At 29.9% G+C, this 13,454-nt stretch overlaps 1 protein-coding gene, 1 long non-coding RNA gene and 1 pseudogene across 4 annotated transcripts; all 3 read left to right on the top strand.

The window, feature by feature from the left end:
* Positions 1-403: 403 nt before the first annotated feature.
* Positions 404-3,780, top strand: LOC149877702 (uncharacterized). The gene is made up of 3 exons (XR_016448062.1): positions 404-1,062; positions 2,610-2,706; positions 2,995-3,780. It is a non-coding gene; the product is annotated as an uncharacterized LOC149877702 (long non-coding RNA).
* A 1,625-nt stretch (positions 3,781-5,405) lies between these two features.
* LOC149877701 (uncharacterized) lies at positions 5,406-7,896 on the top strand (annotated as a pseudogene).
* A 1,208-nt stretch (positions 7,897-9,104) lies between these two features.
* Positions 9,105-12,223, top strand: LOC149877700 (uncharacterized). Of its 3 annotated transcripts, XM_090074308.1 has the most exons (6): positions 9,105-9,336; positions 9,626-9,737; positions 10,332-10,558; positions 10,735-10,952; positions 11,584-11,743; positions 12,051-12,223. In XM_090074308.1, exons 1-6 carry the CDS (start codon positions 9,105-9,107, stop codon positions 12,206-12,208), a joined length of 1,107 nt encoding a protein of 368 aa, XP_089930434.1. In that variant the 3' UTR covers positions 12,209-12,223. The 3 variants fall into 3 exon arrangements, with proteins under 3 accessions (XP_089930434.1, XP_089930435.1, XP_089930436.1); XM_090074309.1 differs by lacking the exon at positions 11,584-11,743 and having other exon boundaries at positions 12,051-12,214; XM_090074310.1 differs by lacking the exons at positions 9,105-9,336; positions 9,626-9,737 and adding an exon at positions 9,988-10,066.
* Positions 12,224-13,454: the final 1,231 nt, after the last annotated feature.

Below are 13,454 nucleotides of genomic sequence, written 5' to 3'. Positions count from 1 at the left end.
CGAACACTGGAAGCAACTTAACCTCCTATCTAGTAATTTACATCAATTTTTTTTTTTTAAATTGACCTTTTTTGTCCTTATCATAAAGTATAAACTCTGACACATTTTTCAAAATGCATATGGCTTAACTTTATTTAAAAATAGCCATGTAATAAACAGTTAAATCTTTGCCAGTATTTGCTACACCCACTTGCTTGTAGTCGCCACGGTTGATGATTGCTCTTTAAATTTTTAATAAATAGATATGCAACACTGTTTTTTTTTTAAGATTAATTAAAGAAAAAACTAAAGAATTTAATTCAATAATTATGATATATTTTGAAACTAAATCATTAAATAGAAGTCGCTGTCGTATAGAAATATAATTTTTATTTTTTGATTAATGATATTATGCTTATTTATTTTAAAAATTTCATTATTAATGAAATTATACTTATTTATTTTAAAAATTTTTCTGTCCTTTTCATACCTTTTTGTACCCTATGCATGACTGTTCCAAAATAAAACAGCATTTGAAAGATGCGGTTTGCACTTATTCAAGGCAGATAAGCCAGACTATTCCTAACTCAATTTATATAAAGTTCATTCTGCTGATGCGAGAGTTTTCGAAGGAGCACTTCAAAATGGATTTGTGGAGACAGCAACCTAGGTTGATCGTACAATGCAAAAGGATGCTTGGACTCAAACTGACACTAGTAACTTTTTGGATGATATAGGTATTGGTCTAAATTTTAATGAATACTCAGGTGCTGGACTCAGCATATACCTGTAAGTAATAAATTTATTAGTATACATAGATTATATAAATCAAAAATATTTAAATGTAAGAATGGGTTAGTATGCTAGGTTTGGTACTTAATTTGTTATAATATTTTTAATCACTGAATTTCTAATTTTCATTATTATTTTATTCTAACTTTCATTATTATTAAATTTCATCAAGTAAATATAATGAGCCACTATCTGATACAGCAGTTGTTAGAACACCTAAACCAAAGAGAACTGGTATAAATCCTAACATGCTTCACTATAAGTGCTTTCGTTTGCCAATAAAACTAACAGGTTAGAATTGTGAATGACCTTATTTTCATTTCATTATTTTTATATTTTATATGGTCAAAAAATTAACTTTTAAACCCACTAACCTACCAAATAGGTATATACTCCAATATTAACCTATATTGTGTTACCTATAATTGGGAAAGCGTAACAGTGTCGAAAATTAACTGATCGAAAAAATGATTAATATCGAAAAATAACTGACCGAAACCCATTTTAATGATTAAGATCGAAAATTTGATTTTCAGATTAATATCGAAAAGTTTTTATATCGAAATTCACAAATGCGGAACAATATCGAAAACAATAAAAACGGAATAAGATCGAAAACTCATTTTAATGATTAACATCGAAAATATGATTTTCTGATCACACTTTTTCATTTTTTTTTTTTTTTAAAAAAAACAAAAAAAAAACTAGTACTAAGAGAAAATCTTAAGAAACTTTTAATACTAAGTCACATTTCAATAAGAAACTAACTTTTCACCTAAATATCGCATCAACTTTACACGAAGTTAGCGTATCTACAATGGAGTCCCTTTTCGATATTGCTCTTTTTTTCACAATTTCGATCTAATTCCGTTTTTTAAATTTTCGATACTATTGCTTTTTTTCAACTTCGATATTATTCCGGTAAGTCCATTTTCGATATTATTCTCTTTTGAGCTATTTCGAGATTATTTGGCTGTTCGGATTTTCGATACTATTCCATTTTTAACAACTTCGATGTATTCTCTTTTTCGATATTATTCCGAAAAGTCCCTTTTCAATATTATTCCTTTTTTCACAATTTCGAGATTATTCTGTTTTTCGGATTTTCGATACAATTCTTTTTTTACAATTTGGATGTTATTCTCAAATTCGATGTTATTCCAGAAAGTCCCTTTTCGAGATTAATCAGTTTGACTGTTTTCGATACAGTTACTGCTAGCCCAAATAACCATATCATTATGACCACTGCTGTAGAGTGCAGCTCTTGCGCGACAGCTCGAATTTTTTCTAAGAAAATTATAGGTTTTTTTTTGTTTTCAATATTGTTCCGCATTTGTGAATTTCGATATAAAAACTTTTCGATATTAATCTGAAAATCAAACTTTCGATCTTAATCATTAAAATGGGTTTCGGTCAGTTATTTTTCGATATTAATCATTTTTTCGATCAGTTAATTTTCGATACTGTTACGCTTTCCCGGTTATTTGCATGCTGGATCAAATGCATAATCAGAAGAAACGGCTTAAAGAAGCCAAAGAAGAAAGTAAAAATAAAAGCTTGGCTGCAGCAGCAGCTAAGAAAAGTAAAGTAGTGGTGGCAAAGAGGAAACAAATGTCAACAGCAAAACCTAAGAATAAGCGTAAAAAAAAAACCAGTTGTGCAATAAAATTCTGATTCTGGTGAGAACATCATAAAAGCAAACTAAAGTCTAACTACCTATCTGTTCTTTTAAAACGCAACATAAAAGTATCTAAAGCTTTAAGCCAGCCGAAGCCTAGCAATTCAATTGGGCTATTATCACAAACTGTGTTAATTAAAGTTATCTTTAATTTTTTTAGTAATACAGCCTTATCAAGCAAATGCAACGAACTTTGAGCTGCTGAAATTGATTGAGCCAGAATCGAAACCAAATTTTTAGTTGTAAAGCAGTCGAATGTATGGATTTTTTTTTTTAATGATATCATTCCTTTGTTTGCCTTTATAAATTTTAAATACATTCAAGTGAAAAAACGACTTCCAGAATATATATTTAAAAAAAAAAAAACATGTGGAATAACACTGGAAGAAGCTAAAAAATCTTTTCTCTATACAGTCAAACTTCGAGATCGATATTTGTTAAAAAAAATGAGTGAGAAAACAACTTTTGTATGAGACTAGGTCGAAGATATTGGCGAACACTTGGTGTTTTACCTTATTCTGAAAAATATTTACATTATTCCTTAGGTCATGTGATGTTTAAGTGATGTCAAGGTGTTCAACATTATTAATGCGTTCTGAATTCTTCAATACATGAGATAGCGGCTGAGGAGCTAGATCAATGCTGCTCTAGTTAATTCAGCTGAATAATACGCTTATGATACTTAGCAATCAAACGAGGTTTTTTTCTGATCATAACGAGCATTCGGCAACTAAAATTGCTCTTTGGTATTGGAAATAAATATAAAAAACAGAGAACCACTTTCGTTAGTAAAAGAATCCTATCCAATAATTTAATGGTGCTTATTTTACTAAAGATAATCCTACCAAGACTCAGAGAAGTCTAGGAAACGGGGAAAAAAGCAATTTGTATATACTTTCGAAGCGAAAAATCCATCGATGTGTATATACTTTCGAAGCGAAGAATCATATGATCGAGAGCAACTGCAATTGCCTTAAATTGACGTAGACCATGGGCGTAACCGCAATAGGTACGGAGTTAAACATTTCCATCCCACTCCTCATGTATGTCTTTTCCGCCCCGCCTCTTTCCCAACCACTTTAACTAGCAATTATAACAGCTTAATTCATCATTACATGTGTTTTTCTAAGCAAAAAAAAGACCTGTAAAAAATGTTCCCCCCTCCCCCCCCCCCCACTTTCAAAATAGTGATTACGCCGTTGACGTAGATTACCAATCCGAGAAGCATGTGAGAAAATGGAAAACTTAATAAAAGATAAAATTGATATTGTGATAATAAGACGTGTTGTTTCTTTGATACGAATGAATTACTTAGTTTCTATAAAAACATGTTTTGAGCTAACAAATTTAAATTCATTGTCTATAGTTAGCATCGGACAATAGCTGGTCAATTTTCTTTTAAGGATTCTTTTCAATAAGAAACAGATTTTTTAAAAATTTTTTGTATTTTCAAAGATTTTGCGAACTTCAAAAATTTTTAAATTTTTCTCGTATATGTACGGAACCAATCGTAAAAAGGTGCTGTTTTTTAACTTTTATTTTACTTCAAATTACAAGACATTTGATGAGTCTAACAAAAAAATATATATATTGAGAAATGAAATGAGAATCATGGGGTAATTTTATTCACTTTTTGCCGATACACTTTTTAAAACATGGACTGATAATTCAGAATTTCACTTCTTGGCTAATAGTTTAGCTAAGTCTTGGAAAGATACTTTATTCTGGTTCTGATTTTCGGATGGTTTCGACTCGAAAAATAAATCGTTCTTTGAGTTTCGGTCCGAAATGCAGAACTTGCAGCCAAATATGGCGAGTTTCATCTCCATCTTGTTCATTATCTATCCATAGTCTCATAGTAATAAGTGGTGCCATAGTGTCAGTTTTGTTGTAAACATTACATTTAGGTATCTTCAGGTTTCAAGGTACATCTTCTGTCAGTGATTACGCTAACAAAGCCACTAAACAGTCTTTCTGAAGCTGCAAAAGTCACTTGATTTCCATATTTTCTACTTGCTGCATTAGCTAGAAGTGGGAACTGATCTTGATGGCCTTTCTACCTTAAGATGATGTCTACAATTTGCAATAATGGTGGACTCGCAAGTGCAAAAATTGATTTTTTTCTATAGGTGGTTTTGTGAAAATGGTGAAATTGTGAAATTGGTAAAAATGTCTAATACAACTTCCTTTAATACTGATTTGAATGTTGTTTGACATCTTCTTCAACGATTTATCTACAAATGAATCCCCTTTATCTGTGAATCAATATTTTTACTTTCATAAGTATCATATTTACTTTGTCATTCCATTTTAACGTAAATTATGTACTCACTATAATAATCATTGTATACGAATTAAATTATTTTTAGAATCTGTCAGATAATCTGATAAAAGATATTTACAATTTGTAATCGAACATTCGTGTTTCACCAAATATATCTGATTATAATCTGTTGTACGTGTCATCAGATAACCATAATCATCTAATGAAACATGCAACAGATTATCTGATGCAACACAAATGAATAATGTTTGATCAATTCAGGTATGAAACAGAAATGTATATATCATTTCTCTCTCTCTCTCTCTCTCTCTCTCTCTATATATATATATATATATATATATATATATATATATATATATAAATATATATATATTTATATATATTTATATATATATATATATTTATATATATAAATTTATATATATAAATAGTAGTTAAGACATGTCATTAATGTCTCAATTACTGTAATTTGTCAAAAATTTGGAATATGTTGACACTATTGTAAGCCATTACATAATAAATTCTTTAGAAGTGTTAGTTTCTGTATTTTTATATTTTTAATGGGACTGTTATTATTTTATAGGTTTTTTTGTTTTTATTGTTTTTCAAAAAAAACTTAATTTTTTTGTCTATAATTAGATATTAATTCCAATTTTTTATTTAATAAACAATCTTAGATTTGATTGTGTCAATATTTTCTTTCAGGCATAGTATACATCTTTTGGAAATATCATTATATGCAGGTGCTGTTTTAAGAATAGACCAGTTCAATATAAAATCATTAATTTCTTAATCTTTCAATTCCTGTATGTATTTTGATAGCATAGTGTGTTTTAAATACTTTTGTTTTTAAAAGAATTGTGGGGTGTTCTTTTGTTTTTTATTTATGCTATATTTTTTTAAACAGCAGTTCTTATCAGAAAATATTAAGTTAAGTTAAACTTTATAATGGCAACATCTAATGATGATTTCAAGTTGTGTTCAGATAGAACAAAACGAAGTAGAATTAATTCAAAGGTTTCAATAATACTTACAGAGCTATGTATGAAAAATGAGAATTGTGCTAGTATTTCCATGTTAGATAGAACTGTGGATGATATAAGTTTTAGTAAATCAAGAAAAAAATTTGATCAGAATGCAAATGTTCATGAAAAGCAAAATGAATCTATAACTATTTTTGATAGGTTAAATTCTCAAAGCGAGTTTTCAGAAAAGTTTTCTGATAGTATTGATAATAAATCTGATGTTGATTTTGATTAAAGTAGGGACGATTCGAAAACTGATGAAATTGATGAAAATAAAAAAAGTGATGATGTCAACGATAATTATAACTGCAATGACTGTACACTAAAAAATAAGTTGCGAGATTGGGCAATAACTTACAGTGTATCACACTCAGCTTTAAAAAGTTTATTGCACATATTGAGTCCATTACACTCCAATCTTTCTAATGACTCAAGAACTCTTTTAAGCACTCAGCGAACTGTAGATATTAAGTATATTGCTGGTGGAGAATATTATTACTTTGGGGTGCAGTATTGGTTGCTTAATATTTTAAAATTAAATCAGCCTGATTCTATGGTTGACCTTTTGCATATTCATATTAATATTGATGGTATACCACTGTTTAATAGCAATTCAGTTTCACTTTGGCCAATTCTTGGTTCACTGAAAGAGTGTCCATTAAGTGGACCTTTTCCCATTGCAATTTACAGTAGTACGAAAAAACCTACACCTCTTGATGAATATCTGAATGATTTTGTTTCAGAAATGAAGAGTTTAAAGCAACATGGTTTTCTATTTAATGGTAAAACTTACATAGTGAAGATTGATGCTGTAATATGTGATGCACCAGCAAGGGCTTTTATTAAATGTGATGCACCAGCAAGGGCTTTTATTAAATGTATTAGGCCTCACTCTGCTTATAACTCATGTGAGAGATGCATGCAGCGTGGCAAATGGTGTAACAAAGTAACTCTGCCCAATTTAGAAGCACCACCAATTACAGACCTAACCTTTACTGAGCGTCATTATTCTGACCATCATGTAGGTTCTTCATCATTGGAGCAGTTAGGTTGTGGTATGGTTACAGAATTTCCTTTGGAATATATGCATCTTGTGTGTTTAGGTGTGATGCGCAGGCTTTTATTTCAATGGATTCATGGACCACGTGGGGATTGTAAGCTATCTCAGTTACAATTATCTATGATATCTAACAACTCAGCAATTATACGTAAACACATCCCCAGAGAGTTTTCAAGAAAACCACGATCTCTTTTAGAATATAAAAAATGGAAAGCTACTGAATTAAGACAATTTTTATTGTACACTGGGCCTGTTGTCTTAAAAACTATTTTAAAAGACACAATATATTCAAACTTCCTTGATTTGTCTGTTGCCATACGGATATTGCTGAGCCCAAATTTATTGTCAAAAAATATTGCCTATGCTGAACAACTCTTAAAATACTTTGTGTTTTCATTTTCTAAGTTGTATGGTGAAAATCAACTTGTGTATAATATTCACTCTTTAATACATTTGCCCAGTGATGCTAAACATTATGGTGTTCTTGATAATGTATCTGCGTTTCAATATGAAAGTTACCTTGGGAGATTAAAAAAATTAGTTCATAAGCCTCAAAATCCAACTGGTCAAATAGTACGCCGAATTATTGAAGGGCACTGCAACATCAATGACAACACTTTCAATAAGAAAGAGCCAATGTTGAAGAGAATTCATTTAGATGGTCCTATACCTGTTGATTATCGTTCTTATTTTCAGTTCAAACAATACCATGGACCTAGGTATTTTATCTCCACATCCATTGGAGACAATTGCTTTCAGATTGAAAGTAAGTTAGGAATTGTAAAGAATATTTTGCACAATTCTACCTTTGCTGAACCCAATAATGCTTTAGTTGTGTTTGAAGAATTTGAAGATGCTGAACTATTTTTTTCAGATCCAGTTAGTTCAATTTCACTTTCAATATATTTTGTGACCAAGCTGGAATTAGACAAACTTTTCCTGTTGCTAGTTTGCTGACAAAGTATCTTCTACTTCCATTTAAACAAGGATTTGTGGCTTTACCACAGTTGCATTTATCTTAACTTTTAAAATATTTTTTTCAAGTCAATTTAAAATTTCTATAGTTTAAAAAAGAAAATAGTTTATTACTTATACAACTTTAATATTACACTTTCTTTTGGTAATGCTTTGAGTGATTTTTTTTGTTTAGAATTTGTGAATGTACAAGTTCTTACTCCATAGATAAATAAATGTTAAAAAAATTTTACTTTGATAAGTTTAGTTGCAATATTAATTTGTAATATTTTTATTTGATTGAAAATATTTAAAGAATGGTGAGTATTATGACTACATGACTATTAATATTGATTACTAAATTTCAGCTGATGCAGTTTTGATTTTACTATACTCAGTGCTCGAAGTGGGAAAAAAAAGGTAGCGGGATGGTTTTTAATATTTTCTAATCACCATCCCACCTATCCTAAAATTATAGATTTCGTATTTTGTGTAGATTAAATAAAGGAATTATAAATCCCTAGAGTATCCCTATAGTAAAAAACCTATATTAAAAAAACAACTTGAGGTCCGTTATATTCTTAAGAGACTGTCACCGTAAAATATTGAGTTGAGTTTCACATCAAACGTCATTAAGCAATCAAAAAACAATGATATATTTAAACATTTTATTTTTAAACAAGTCTTATTTTTTTGTATTTACCAATTTTTAAATAATTGAAAAAAAATACCATCACATTGAGGAAAGGATTAGCAAGTTTCAATACTCGAAAAATCTGTCACTTCTTTATTTATTTCAGTGTCATTTTCCAAATTACTTTTAGAACTATCACTGCTTAACTTTCTTTTCCTTCCGCTTGCTAGCCATTTACCCATATTTAAAATAAGTAAATTTTTTTTAAATCATAACATTTAATGTTGAGTAAATCTACTGTGTACTATATTTTATTTCACCAAAAAAAACTCTAATGATACTTTATCGAAAAAAAAAAACCAATGTCGCTTTTTGTTGCTTGGTAACTTTTTATTTAAAATACAAAAGAAAAGACACAATGTTTTATAATTATCGATTTAGTTTTTGAAATTTCTACCGCAAATTTTTAAATAACAGCTGAGACTTTAGTTCATTTAAATTCTTTAAAATTGTTTTTACAAGTTTATTTATAGGAGGAAAATAAAATAAAATTTCCATTAATTTATTATGTACCGGGATGGCATCCCACCCCAAAATATGCATAAAAAAAAGAGGTGGGATGGTCTTCAAAATTTAAAAAGGTAACGGGATGGCATCCCGCCCCATCCCGCCTCACTTCGAGCACTGACTATACTAAAATGTATGCAATTGTTGAATATGTTGAGACTAAAGAGATTGATTTTTTGCCAATGAAGTGGATGGTTAATGGAAATAAACAGAATGTTAAAAGTTTAATTAAAGATAAAACTGCATTAAGTTTTTACTATCCACCAGTAAAAGCAGCAAGTAAAGTGTCAAATGCCAAAAAAATATGCAGTAACCCAGAAGAACACTGGCTTTTATACAAAGTGCGAATTCTTGGAACTGCAAGTTAGTACTATTGTTGTTTTTAGAGATCCTTCTATGAAGGATCTGGCTTTCTCTCTTAATAAGATTTTTAGAGCTCCTTAAGGGACTCTGATTTAGTCATTAATAAAATGGTTTTGCAATGGTAGAAAGGAGAGCACTCTTTTCTCCCATTTCTAAAACATTTAGAGCACTCATGTTTGCAAAGAAAAAATAATTGTTTAGAGCATAACACTTAGCTATTGATGTGTAAAATTTTTCACAGACATTGCATGTAATCAATGAAATGTACACAAAATATAATTTGTTCTAGACACTCTTAAAAGCGCAAATGAAAAAACAAAACAGGCTGAAGACACATCTAATGTTGACTATGACACAGATGATTATAATAACTGTAGAAATTTGGAAACACAAAAAATTAGGTTAGAGAATTCCAGTATAATATGTTTCACTCATGTTCAGAGTTAAAATAAATGTAAATATATATTAATTTTTTAAATTTAATTTTAACTGTAGAAAAATTGTTTTCTGATTTACAGATCATTTTAGAATTTTTCATTCAAATTATTTTTAGCTTGCTGTCTATTGTTTCAATAATAAAATCAATTAATAAAATTTTTTAGTTTAATTTATAATATTTAAAAATAATAATTGTCACTTTTGCTTAGAAAAAGAAAACATTCTTTTGAAATGAAAATGATGTTGCTGATGATGAAATTGAAGACTTTTATCAAGAAAACAGATTGATTACGTAAAAAAATTAAATCTATAAAGTTCTAAATTGTTTATCTAAGATCATGAGATACCAAAAAATTATAAATAAATAAAATAGTATTAATAGAATGGTTTTTGTTATTTTTATCACTTCAAATTTTCAGATATGAAGGTTTTTTAATAGATGGCAGGTGTGGTTCTTGGTTCTTTAATAGATGGATTGCCGTAGTAATAGTTTTAAATGTGAATATAGTTGGTAAATCTAGTACATTTATACCTATTTTGTTATCTTGTTGTTTCAGAAATACAAGCATCTCTATGGTTACAAAACCAACACCACCTCAACACTTAAGGGCAATACAATCAAGCTCACACTCATCTTTGTCTCAAAATGTGCCTGTATTAAAACACCTACCACAATCCAGTACCTCTGATCACCACTCTAATGTAATACAACCTGATATGTTACCCAGTCATTCAAAAAATATAATGGAAACATCAGCTCAGGTGTTAAATTCAATAAACTCAAGTAAGCTTGTTTTTTAAAGTTGCTGAGTTCCATGATTATTAATTTAAAAAAAAAAAATTGAAGTAATTCAAATTATTGAAATAGTGAGATTATAACTTAGATTTTGAAATTGAGTTTTTGACTGTATTGTATAGCAAATTGTAGAGTATAAAACCAAATTTTTAAATATGATTTAGCTGTTCTTATGCAGAAGTTATTAACAACTCTTGAAGAAATAAAAGAAACTCAAAAGACTCATTTTGTAATGTTACAATCTATTATGCGAAAATTAAATACACCTCAGTTGGAAAATGATAATGAGTTGCCAAATGACATTCACTTTCCCCTTTCTAATATCAAAGATATTAATGATTTGGAGGAGCATCTAAAAGATCAATCAATAAAGAGAACACTGGTGAGTATTTTATTTTCCATGTCTAACAATATTATTTTTCATAACTTCATGGTTTATTTTATGTTTTATGAAATAAATAAGTAATGTGTAAACTAAATGTTTTATAATTACAACCTAACCCATGGCCTGGGCATGGTGTTAAACTGATCCTATATTGGCCCAGGTGAGGTTCTTTAGCTGTGGTAAGGTACTTAGTTAATTTAGCTGTGGTAAGGTATCAAAGTTTTCCATCTCCTAGGAGATGGAAAGCTTTGAGGTTAAACCCCCAATTTTAATGAGGAGTTTGTAAATCTAGGCTGAAGGGCCACTGTAGTTATGGGGGCCACTCCTTTTTTATTAACAGTCTCTCAACTCTTAATTTTGACACACAAGCCTTGTCACAAAATTGCTGCATGGAGAAATAAAATGAGTGTGGTTCTTCCTGAGGTGGAGAGTGGTGGGATTGAACCACAAACCTTGTATTTACAAGGTGGATGCTCTACCACTACTTCATCTATACTTAAAAGCCTAATCATATGTGTTACCTCAAAGTCTTCGAAAAATGTTACATTAGCAAATGTAATTGGCTGTAAAAGAGTACATACATAATTCAATCATTTACTAATTTAATTCAACTTGATACTTTTTTCAGACTTGTATTGTATCCAATATTGGTGGAAGCTCACTAAATGATGCCATTAAAAGAATGATGAAATTCATTCTCTCTAATAACCTTGGAAGACTGTGTAATCTTTCTGGGCAATCTGGAAAAGTTTGTTTTTCCAAACTGGAAATATTTGAAGTTGTCTGTGGTATGTTATTCTATTCATATAATAATCTTGAGACGTGCAATTTAAAAAATGTTTTTTCTGTTTTTTTTTGTCTTGTGAAATTTTTTTAATAAAGTTTGTGTATTAATACACAAACTTTATTAAAAAAATTTCATACCAGCAACTGCGGTATGGAAATTTTCAGCACTTAATCTAAACGGTCAAATCAAAACGTGTGTGTGCGTGTGTGTGCGTGTGTGTGTGTATATATATATATATATATATATATATATATATATATATATATATATATATATATATATATGTAATTCTTCTTTTGTGCGTTTAGGTGCAGTTAAAAGAAATGCATTAACGACTAATGCAACCCAAAAGGAGATCGAAGGCGAATTGCGCAGGTGGTTCGCTAACGCCCGAGACCGGGGCGAAGACAGCCGAAAAAAAAAAGTATCTGTAACATCTTCAGATTCTTTATTATCAGAAATATAGTTAGAATTCAATATATATATTCGACTATTAATTAAAGTATAAAGTATGCGAGGTTTACTAAGTTTCAAATACATTTGAGGATTGCCATGCGGTGATACTCATGCGTGTGGTCATACAGGTCGTAGATTGGTCCCAAGATGCACAAGTTAAGCTTAACAAACGGTCTCTGTGGGTCACATCCCAAGCAGTTCCCATGCGGGCCCCTTCCAAAAATAATGCCTTGCGGTTCCCGTGCGGGCCCCCTGGACAAAACATTGTGGGTCCCGACTGGGATTCCCGTGCGGGACCCATACTTTAACTAACGTGGGACCCGTGCGGGTCCCGACTTGTTTGGCTGGTTGGGTAAGTCCTGCTAGCCTATTTCAAGAACAGCCTTATTGTTTGCCTGAGTAAATTCAAATGAAAATGAACGAGCAACTTTTGTTGATAAACCATGATGCAATTTGGATGATGTAACTAAATATTCGGCTAATTAAAAATTTTTCGATGTAAAGACTTTGACTCAAAATGAAAAACACTCTTTAGCTTTACTGCATAATCATATTAAGTGGACTTTGGTATTAGGTTGAAACTAGCGGCTGCATGCAATGACGTTTCTCAGCTGATTACAGCTTTGAAGGCAGTCAACACAACCACACCACTTGCTACTACTATATTTCGTTTGTGAATTCTCTTTCTATTTATTTAATATACTTACCAATTAAATAGTATCAAACATATATTTACTTTGGTTAAAGCCAATTGAAAAACGCAAAACGGATTTAAGTTTGATATTTAAAATGAATTTATAAAGAACTTCTGCGACGTATTCATTTAAAGTAGTGTTCATATGTAAGCAATTAATTGATTGACAGAATTAACTTATACAGTTCCAACTTTTGAATAGTTAGATGCCTAGTGTACTAATAAAAACTGAATATTCTAACGCCTTTTATTTTTTATATAATAATTTTCAGTTTAAAATTCATATCGATTCATGTTTTTTTAGAATTTTTTGATTTTTACTTTAAATTGCATTGTTCATCTGTGTACCGTGTTCAACTGATTTATAAGGACAAACTTATAATAATTTTACAAAACATAAAAAGTTATTATTTTTAAAATTACTTATTCATGTCACAATGTCTATACATCAAGTTCTGGGTAACTTTACATCAATCAAAATTACATTTTAAAATTATTAGTTGATTTGGGTATTCTGGTTTAATTAATGACCTCTCAGCACAAACCTTATCTCCTGCCAAAA

Source organism: Hydra viridissima, unplaced genomic scaffold, assembly GCF_058129835.1.
Source record: "Hydra viridissima isolate aposymbiotic clone 2 unplaced genomic scaffold, HvirCarnegie_v1 scaffold_16, whole genome shotgun sequence".
NCBI lineage: Eukaryota > Metazoa > Cnidaria > Hydrozoa > Anthoathecata > Hydridae > Hydra > Hydra viridissima.
Note: the sequence above shows the minus strand (reverse complement) of the source record. Positions and strands in the feature narration are given on the sequence as shown.